Source organism: Mytilinidion resinicola (genome assembly GCF_010093595.1).
Source record: "Mytilinidion resinicola strain CBS 304.34 unplaced genomic scaffold BDZ99scaffold_26, whole genome shotgun sequence".
Taxonomy (NCBI): Eukaryota; Fungi; Ascomycota; class Dothideomycetes; order Mytilinidiales; family Mytilinidiaceae; genus Mytilinidion; species Mytilinidion resinicola.
Genome location: NW_022985462.1, coordinates 1 through 8,907, shown reverse-complemented (window position 1 = coordinate 8,907; position 8,907 = coordinate 1). Strand labels below are relative to the sequence as shown.

Genomic DNA, 8,907 nt, shown 5'->3' with positions numbered 1-8,907 from the left:
TGAGCTTTTTCGCGCAATCAACAAATCATGACCTCACAGCTGCCCTGCCCACCCTGCTTGCTCATGCAGCTTGACTCGCTGTCGGCCAATTAGAGGCTGCGAGGCAGAGACAAGCTCCCGCTGGGGGCGCATACGCGATTCCGCGAGGAGCCGGACGGAGGTGGGGCGGCAGCCGGTTGCTGATCGGCGATGTGGTTGAAGTGACGCCTGGATGTGGCTGGCGCTTTTGACGGTGCGCAGCACGCTCTGTTCTTCCTCTACAGTGTTCATCGGAGTGTTGCCAGGATCGTGAGTACTGTAAACAGGATGGGTTGAAGCATCCTGAAAGCGCTGCGGGAGTCGGCGGGAGAGCAAGAGAACACCATGGGTGAGGGGTGTTGAGGCCTCCTCAACCTCGTGCGAGATGGAGCCAGCGCTCGGATCTTTCGGCAAGGCTGTAGCCATGGCCGTTGTTCCGCGGACTTTGCTCCGCTTCCAGTAGTGCGCCTAAGTCCTTTGTCACGCGATGCGGAGCCCTATTCTGGTATCACGCTGGGCTCTCGAATCATGGTGCTGTGTAGAGAGATGCAGATGTTGGGATGGTTGCCGTTGGTGTGTCACGAGAGGGCGAGGTGGAGTCTACCAGGTATGTATAGGTGCGGTGCCGAATGCCGATGCAGGTCATCGGCGATGGTCCAGGGATACTTCTTAAGGTGTCGCAGGTAGAGTCGGATGTTGAAGATGGAATCCAGCTTTGAGTAACTCATCATTAGATTGCGATGCTTATATCTTCACAGGGCCTTTCACGCTTATGTCACCACCAATACAGGCGCGCGTTAAGTGAATGTAGATGCTCTATGGATCTTTAGAAAAAGTTATAAATTGACAACCTTGCTCCATCAAAATAAGAAAATGTGTTTCCGTTCTCCCCGAAGCGTCCATTTATCGGCCTAAGCAAAGTTGTATACGGGAATACCGTACTGTCTTGTCTTAGCTTGAGGTAAAAGAGGCCGGAAGTACAGAGACTTACGTTTAGCGGGTTATTGAACCTGAATCCTCTATCCAAGCCACTGATCTGCTTGATCTCCTCCTCACTCAAATCAAAGCTCGTCACATCTAAATTCTCCAACAACCGATCCTGTGTGTTGCTCTTCGGAATCACTGCAATCCCCCTTTGCGTGCTCCACCTCAACAGCACCTGCGCTGCCGTCTTCCGATGCCGATTTGCAATCTTAGTAATGACGGGGTGGTCAAACAGTAGCTCAATTGACTGCGCGAGCTCCATATCACAGTCGCGGAAGGACTGCGGACCAAATGACGAATACCCCGTCACCGCAATCCCGTGGCTCTTGCAGAGGTCCAGGAGGGACTGCTGTAATAGGTACGGGTGATGCTCAACCTGCACAACAGCCGGCTTGATTTTCGCATACGTGAAAAGATCGAGTAGAAGTGCGCCGGTGTAGTTGCTCACGCCAATGTTCTTCGCCAGGCCTGCCGGAATGAGTGCCTCCATGGCTTGCCACGTGCTCTGCAGGCTCGCCTTGCCGTGCTCGACTTTGGTGCCTGCGTCGTCGAAGAACCAGCCCGGCGGGTACCGTACGCTAGGGTCCACATACTTCAGCGAAACCGGGAAGTGGATGTAGTAGAGGTCGAAGTAACCAACGCCCCAGTCGGCGAGTTGCTTGCGGACGATGGGTTCGACCTGCTCTGGGTCGTGGAAGGAGTTCCAGAGCTTGCTGATGATAAAAAGTTCCTCACGCTTGACGAGGCCGTCTTTGATGGCGCGGGTGACGCCTTCGCCGCCTTCTTTCTCATTGCCGTAGTCTATGGTATGTTTAGTATGGTACAGCGCATTGAGTATAGATGTAAATAGGTGAGAGATTTTGTCACTCACCACACGCGCCGTCGAATAGCCTGTATCCATCCTTTATAGCTCGGTATACCACGTCCGCGCACGTATCGTTGTCCATCTTCCACATGCCCAACCCTACTTGTGGCATTTCGACGCCATTTGCCAGCTTGATCTTTGGAGTCTGAACATCTGTCGCCATGTTTTCATTTGTATGTCAGAATAGTATTCGATTAATAGTAAGTCTTAGAAGCTAAGTCTATTAAGAGTAAATGATGATGAAATGAAGAAATGTGAGGACTGTCAGATTCTTATAACGCGTCGTGGACCGCGCTATGGCAAGATACGGCCATGGCCCGACCCCGTCGAAAGGCGGTTTCCCGGATCTTTTGTATTTAACATCTCGTGTTGATTAGTCCCAGTGACCTGACTACCCGGTTGGCATCTATTGGTCAGTGGAGTGCCGCATCGGCGTGACTACGGATGAAGAGTTTTAGATGGGAAGGATAGATATGCGGAGAGATCCTCAAGTTGGAGGTGCTTCTCCATGATACCGTTGATCGGTCATCGCTCAACCGTAGACCAGTTATTCCGCTTTGTTTCGACCCTGGAACTTGTCCATGGAAACTTCTCGTGATTAAGTTCGATTCTTCATCTACATTTTTCTGAAGAGTAGCAGGTGATGCCCCACTACCCCGCCACGAGAAGTTCTTTGCCGGCTAAATAGACTGATGGCGCCGGTTAAAGTCGACTCAGAACCTTTGCCATAGATATTGGATTGGACATTCTTGGGCCGTGGAGCTTCCTTACAGATCAAGAAGCTTGGCGGCATATCGAGACAGATGTGTACGCCTCTCCGTGTGCGTACGTAGGTCTTACAATTGATCTGTACACGACAACGAGGACGCGTTTGTTGTGCAGAGGTGTTTGCTCCAGCGATGTAATAGTTCTACTCGAATGATATGTGCGAACTTTTGATCCACTAGTTCTAAGGGCCGGGCCGGGACATCACGGTACTGCTTAAACGCGAAGAAGATTCATATACAGAATCAATGTTAAAAAGGCTCGACGCCACTAGAAGGACCGAAGTCTCTAGCTCAAAAAGTGAACTAGGGAGCTTCGGCGATGACGTAACGTGTTTCACATCGCTCTTTCCAAGCTTCCAAGCTTTCCTCACGAGACTCCAGCCTTCTCAGCCGCATCAACAACACAACTCTCCATTCCCTCCTCAATCATCAACTCCTACAATCCAAACCACCTATCTTCCATTCTGAAAAACCCCACCTCAACCATGTCTCCCCCCTCACAACCCGCGCAAGCGCATCTCGCCGAAGCCACTGCCAGCCGTGAGATCGAGACTTCCCAACCCCAGACTCACCAGCCCATGCAAATGAGTACGCCATCCCCTCAAGTTGCTCAATACTTCTTCCACTAACCTCACCAGTGCAACAAGATCCTCAAAGCGAGCAAAAGACCGTCGGAATGCGCGGCGGCGACGGACGCGGCGGAGCGTGCCCTGGACGCTTCTGCTTCTGCGTCCCGTGCCCGCTACCTTGCGATTTCTGTATTATTTGAGCGGATTCGATGCAGATTTGCTGCACGATGGCGGGTCAGGAGAGCGACTTGGCGGTATTGGCGTTTTTGAGCTTTGCGGATTCGATTCTATACATCAATAGCGATCCACAGGAGTCTGGTACCAGGATCTTGGAAGCAGGTCAATGGGCTCTATGAAACAGCCGACTGATCATCTACTTTATCCCAAGCCGTACCAGCACTTCCGTGATGAAAATCTGATGTTTACGTCTCTTTCATGCTATCTGGATTGCGTCGTCAGCATTTCCGGTCCGTCTCCGGCCCCACTCTCCACGTCTTCTACCTGAGAAACGCACACGCTCCCAATTTGCAACCCTATTCCAGCAGCCTTCTTTTCGCCCTCATCATCTTTGGTGCACCTTCACGGCCTATAAAAGCACAAAACCCCAATCGCATGAAGCAGATTAGACCATTCAAGCTTGACATATTCGTCGGGACACTCCCAGCTCGCTCTTAACCTCTCATTCCGGTCTAACCATAATTACCGTTTCTTTGTCGTCATGTATCAAGTTCTTCAAATGCAATGGCGCTTGCGATGCAAGAGATTTGCGGGCGGTATCCCCAATCTATGTTAGATTGTTATACGGATGATACTTCTTACTTCGAGATTAAAGAAAAATAGCGCCGTGATGATCAGACCGGATATTAGTGCCGGAAAGGCAAAGCTACAGGGCACCTTCAAAACTTGACGAAGCACGAATGCCTTGCTCACCTTAAGCGCTTCCTTCTGCAATCAGGTGAGGTCACGTATGTGTGGAAAATCAATGAAGATGATGGAGGAGGCAAAGGGTAACAAAACACGCCTCAATAGCTATAACGATCAATTATAGAAACGCAACAAACGAGAAACTCCTTTGCATCTATATCTAGTAAGAACTCCAATCTCGTACTTCTCGCAACTCCCTCTCATCCTATCATCACTTCCCCTCTTTCCTCTCCAACTCCAAGACCTTCTTCGCCAAGTCCCCAAACGTTTCCTCCGCGCTTCTAAACGTCAGCCCCAAAACCTCATTCCCCTCCTTGGCGCCAATCCGCGCAAGCGAGAGACCAGTGTCCTTCCCAGTATCCTTTGGCAGCCGTCCCTTCAATTGCTCTAGCAATTCGCCCTTCTCGACTAACCCTCTCAATGTGTTCACGATCAGGGTGGATGTGAGCTCTGCTCCGCCGACAAGGAATCGCTTGTTGGCCGCTCCGGGGGTGGTCAGGCCGCGCACGTGGGCAGTAGCGAGGTCGCGCGCATCGATGCAGGAGGGAAACAGGCCCGCTGCGTGCGTCTGCGGAAGCTCGGCGTAGGTGCCGTTGAAGAAGTTGTAGACGACGCCGACGGAGAAGTTGAGGTGCTTGAGGTCTGGCAGCGCTTGCAGGGGTGGGCCGAAGATGAGGGGTGGGAGGAGGACGGTGACCTGTTCACAGTGTTAGGTCTTATTTGATTTTATCGTGGTAAGTGAGTAGGCTCCATAGTTATCGCCTCCGAGGAGCCCTCATAGTGTGATTAAGCACTTTTTGACCGAGGACAATAGGAGCGACTAAGTCCCACAAAGCGCTACTGTATCTGCAAGCACCTGTTTGCTCCTGGGGGTGGGAGTATGAAATATGGTTGGTAAGACGCAGATTACTTGCACTGAAGTTCGGCTTCTCCTTCTCCACAAACTCCCACACGGCTAGCTCCGCTTCCTTCTTGCTGGACTGGTACATCACGTACCCCGATCCATCCTTGCGGGCAAACTCAGGTGTAACCGGGTTCCAGGAGTCGTTCTTGTACTCTCTCGACTGATTCGCTGCTGGAGACCCATCCGTGAGCGAATTGATACTCCCAGTAATCGCAACCGACTTGAGGGTCGGGGCATGCGCCTTGGCCCCCTTCAACAACACTAGATTGCCGTCAACGCCAGGACGCAAGAAGTCCCTGTCGAAGTCGGTCTGGTTTTCGCCGAACATAGGAGCAGCAACGTGGACGATGTGGTCGTAGTCTTTAGCCTGGAAAATGGCGTCGAAGGCGCCTTCTTTGGCGTAGTCCTCGACGACGACGAAGTCGAGCTTGCCCTTCCATTCGGGCTGCTCGGCTAGCAGAGCGTCGCCGGCGGAGGTGCGGCGGAGGCTGCCGGTGACGGTGTGGCCTTGAGCGATGAGTTCGTTGATGATGTGGACAGCGACGAAGGAGTTTGCGCCTGTGACGAGTGTGTGCGGCATTGCAGATGGAGATTTATTGATGTTGAGAATTGAAGATTGATCAAGACACTGGAAAGGGTTGTTTTGCTGGATAGGCAGGGGGATGATGGAATGTGAATAGAACAATGAATGGATCACTTTACCTTCACATACCTACCATTTATACACTATCGCAACGCCCCCTACGATAAAACTCCATCGTGTAGAAATCCAGTCCGCACGCTGCATCACACAATCAGAGGGCAAAGAATTGTAAGGTAAGTGATACCTTGGTAATCAACATCTCCATTAACGTACCCTGCGGGTGAGCTGCCCATGCGGGCGAGCTGCCCAGTCCGTGCACCACTAGAAATTCAATAATCTAACCTTAAATAACTCTACAACTACCTAATAAAAAGTTATACAAATATAATATATTATTCTTATATATATAAATACTTAGTATATAGAATATAAAGTCTATTTTTATAGTAGTTAACTAATTATTAAATTTAGACCCCTATTTTAGACCTTACCCTTTATTACTAGCTAACTACTATATTATTATTATTATTAAATTCTATTACGCTGGTGTAGCTCCCGTTAGGGTCCATGCAGCTGTTCTATCTAGGCTAGTTTACAAGGAGAAACCGTTTGCTGCCATGCAGCGTTCGGATGAAAACACCGTCCTCTGCGGTGTATAGCGCTGAGCGCTCTTCTCGTTGTTGTATAGCTATTGGGGACACGTGGTAGATCTATCAAGTCCACCACGGAATAAGCCATCGTGATGCGTCTTCCTAAATCTGTCCGGGTTTTGCAGTCGTCCTCCTAGGCGCGGGTCGAGTTGATTCCGGAGTAGTGAGCTGGTTTAGGATTAGCGTGAGGGCACGCGTGCTGTCGTTTCGCACGCGTGCCCTTCGTCAAGGCGTTGGTCCTTGAATTGAATGATGTATGTGGGGGTAGTGCTGTATAGGCTGCGATATATGTGGGGGCTGCGGTATACGGGTGGATACAGCTGTTGGGTGGGTGCGTGATATAGGCGGCGTAGTATGCGTAGTATGCGTAGTATGCATAGTATGCATAGTATGCGTAGTATGCGTAGTGTGTGTAGTATGCGCAGTATGCGTAGTATGCGTAGTATGCGTAGTATGCGTAGTATGCGTAGTATGCGTAGTATGCGTAGTGTGTGTAGTATGCGCAGTATGCGTGGTATGCGTAGTATGCGTAGTATGCATAGTTATGTAAAGTTGTAGGAGGTGGAATGCCTACGTCTCCGCCTCTGCCATCTCTCTGGCCACCGAGAGGTATGGCAGGAGGTCCGTCCTTTGGAGGAGCCATTGGGCCACGGCCTTTCTTCCTTTCTGGCTTCTGTAGAGCTGTTCATACGTCCTCGTCTTGGCCTTCTGGAACAGCTCGCCCCTGCCCTCAACGTGTCTTCCGCAACTCATCACAATGTGTCTTGGGGATTGGAGGCTATGCCCGCAAGGGCATGCCGGCGTCGGGTGGCCGGGCACTCTTATACGGTGGAGGTAACTGTTAAGCCCTATATGCTCCGTCCGTAGGTTTGTAATAATTATGCTCTCTACCTTCGTAAGTTCTTTATATAGTGCCTTTTATTATTTGCTCTATTTAGTATTAAGTGCTGGTATTAGGGGTTTTTAGTATAGTTCTTTACAGTAGGCTTTCTATTCCTTCTTCCACTTCTCTTTATATTTATCCTAGATTATACCACGCCTTATACGCCTATAGAATTCTTCCGATTTACCTTTATATTATGCGGCTAGCCGTAATATCTTTACTGCAAGCTTATAGAGTTTATTACACCTGCTTAGGCTATACTATAGTGTTTCTTTTAGCCTATATTTAGTATAAACTGTTTTTTTTATACAGCTATATTAGGTTTTAATATACTTACAGGCTGGCCCCTTATATATACGGTCCGCGTAGGCTACTATAAGTTTTTCTAGCTTTAGCCGGAGTAGAAAGCATAATATTTTATACTCTATTACCCTAATATTTATTGTTTTATATACCCCTAAAATAGTATAAAAGCACTAGTTCTATACTATTTTAAGCTGCTTAATTTTTATTTTACTAATCTGCTTTTTTATACCCGGTATAGTATACTAGAAGGTGTATTTATATATAATAGTAGGCCTAATAACTACTAAATATATTATATATACCTTTTAAAAGCTTATTATAACGGGTTGTTTTTTCTATACCTTCTAAGTATTATATACTAAGGCAGGGTATAGGTTAAGTTATTATTAGGGTGTAATAGTTTTTAAAAGGTAAGGTAATAATTAATTAGAATATAAAACGGGGTTATTACTTTTAATAGGTAGTATTAAAGTTTTAAGTTAAATATAAAGTTTCTATCTATATAAAAAAAGCGTTTTTATATATAAAAGTCCGTTCTAAGAAATCTATTTACTTATTCTACTTTTAGAGCTTATAGCCCTTAAGCGCCTTAAGCCTAATAAGCGCTCGCTTGGCTCTATATTTACTTTTTTCTGCGAGCTTAATAAGCTATTATATAACCCTGTCCTTATAATATCCTATTTTTAGATCGTTTCTATCTACTAGTAGTTTATAAGGAAATCTAGGATTTCTATATATTTTATATATAACCTTTTTAGTTCTATAACCTAGTTCTATATAATTAGTTTTATCTACTTACTTATTTCTATAAGTACCTCTGCGCTTAGGTGGTTTATATTACGGGTTATAATACTTATACTTTAGGTTAATACTATAAGCCTTATAAAGGCCTTTATCTAGGCTATAGCTTTATTTTTTATAGTATTAATATACGGGCCCTATTTAAGTTTAGAATTTACCTAAACTTTTAGTATTTTTAGGTTTATTATAAGGCCTTTAGTAAAGCTCTATATATTAACTATAGCTTTTATATTAATAAACTTACGGGCTTTTATAAAGTATATTAGGTGGTATTTATCTAGTATAAAAACTACTCTATACTTTCTTACCTACTTTATATACTAGTTATACGCCTGTGTAACGGGTCGTCTCTTCTATACCTTCCAAGTGTCTCACACTAAGGCAGGGTATAGGCAAGTCGTCGTCGGGGTGCAATAGTCTTCAAAAGGTGAGGCAATAATCAATCAAGGTTCTAAGACGGGGTTGTTACTTCCAATAGGTAGTATTGAAGTCTTAAGTTGAACACAAGGTTCCTATCTATGCAAAGGAGCGTCCTCTTATATGAAAGCTCCGTCCTAAGAAAACCTCTTGCTCATATGGCTCTACGGGCTCATAGTCCTCGAGCGTCTCGAGCTCGACGAGCGCTCGCATGGCTCTATGCTTACTTCCCGTTG

The 8,907-nt window shown here is 47.1% G+C and overlaps 6 protein-coding genes across 6 annotated transcripts in view; 1 reads left to right on the top strand and 5 right to left on the bottom strand.

The window, feature by feature from the left end:
- The window catches only part of BDZ99DRAFT_575954 (uncharacterized protein), a gene marked incomplete at its 5' end in the record, with an annotated part of 1,883 nt that extends 1,439 nt beyond the window's left edge, over positions 1–444 (bottom strand). The window contains one exon of the mRNA XM_033728523.1: positions 53–444. Coding sequence (XP_033570413.1) covers positions 53–444 — 392 coding nt within the window. The remainder of the gene's footprint in view (positions 1–52) is intronic.
- Positions 445–873: 429 nt separating this feature from the next.
- BDZ99DRAFT_468009 (Aldo/keto reductase) lies at positions 874–2,511 on the bottom strand. The gene is made up of 3 exons (XM_033721148.1): positions 1,874–2,511; positions 1,010–1,803; positions 874–959 (listed from the first exon to the last, which is right to left on the bottom strand). Exons 1-3 carry the CDS (start codon positions 2,028–2,030, stop codon positions 930–932), a joined length of 981 nt encoding a protein of 326 aa, XP_033570412.1. The 5' UTR covers positions 2,031–2,511; the 3' UTR covers positions 874–929.
- Positions 2,512–3,119: 608 nt separating this feature from the next.
- Positions 3,120–3,403, top strand: BDZ99DRAFT_526377 (uncharacterized protein; the record flags this gene model as incomplete). Its single annotated transcript, XM_033726133.1, has 2 exons — positions 3,120–3,222; positions 3,273–3,403. 2 exons carry the CDS (start codon positions 3,120–3,122, stop codon positions 3,401–3,403), a joined length of 234 nt encoding a protein of 77 aa, XP_033570411.1.
- A 935-nt stretch (positions 3,404–4,338) lies between these two features.
- BDZ99DRAFT_526376 (NAD(P)-binding protein) lies at positions 4,339–5,611 on the bottom strand (the record flags this gene model as incomplete). The annotated part of the gene is made up of 2 exons (XM_033726132.1): positions 4,339–4,824; positions 4,922–5,611. 2 exons carry the CDS (start codon positions 5,609–5,611, stop codon positions 4,339–4,341), a joined length of 1,176 nt encoding a protein of 391 aa, XP_033570410.1.
- Positions 5,612–6,155: 544 nt separating this feature from the next.
- On the bottom strand, positions 6,156–6,401 carry BDZ99DRAFT_164899 (uncharacterized protein). The gene has a single exon (XM_033712901.1). The coding sequence runs from the start codon at positions 6,350–6,352 to the stop codon at positions 6,197–6,199; it is 156 nt and encodes a 51-aa protein (XP_033570409.1). The 5' UTR covers positions 6,353–6,401; the 3' UTR covers positions 6,156–6,196.
- Positions 6,167–6,907, bottom strand: BDZ99DRAFT_575951 (uncharacterized protein; the record flags this gene model as incomplete). The annotated part of the gene is made up of 1 exon (XM_033728522.1): positions 6,167–6,907. One exon carries the CDS (start codon positions 6,905–6,907, stop codon positions 6,398–6,400), a length of 510 nt encoding a protein of 169 aa, XP_033570408.1. The 3' UTR covers positions 6,167–6,397.
- Between the last annotated feature and the right edge of the window lie 2,000 nt (positions 6,908–8,907).

What these genes read in the sequence shown, in the direction of transcription:
- BDZ99DRAFT_164899 (XM_033712901.1), bottom strand. Translation starts at nt 6,352, where the DNA reads ATGGCTTATTCCGTGGTGGACTTGATAGATCTACCACGTGTCCCCAAT.
- BDZ99DRAFT_468009 (XM_033721148.1), bottom strand. Translation starts at nt 2,030, where the DNA reads ATGGCGACAGATGTTCAGACTCCAAAGATCAAGCTGGCAAATGGCGTC. An exon ending in GCTATTCGACGGCGCGTGTG is followed by an intron (nt 1,804 to 1,873) that starts GTGAGTGACAAA and finishes AACATACCATAG; the next exon opens with ACTACGGCAATGAGAAAGAA. An exon ending in GGTTCAATAACCCGCTAAAC is followed by an intron (nt 960 to 1,009) that starts GTAAGTCTCTGT and finishes AAGACAAGACAG; the next exon opens with TACGGTATTCCCGTATACAA.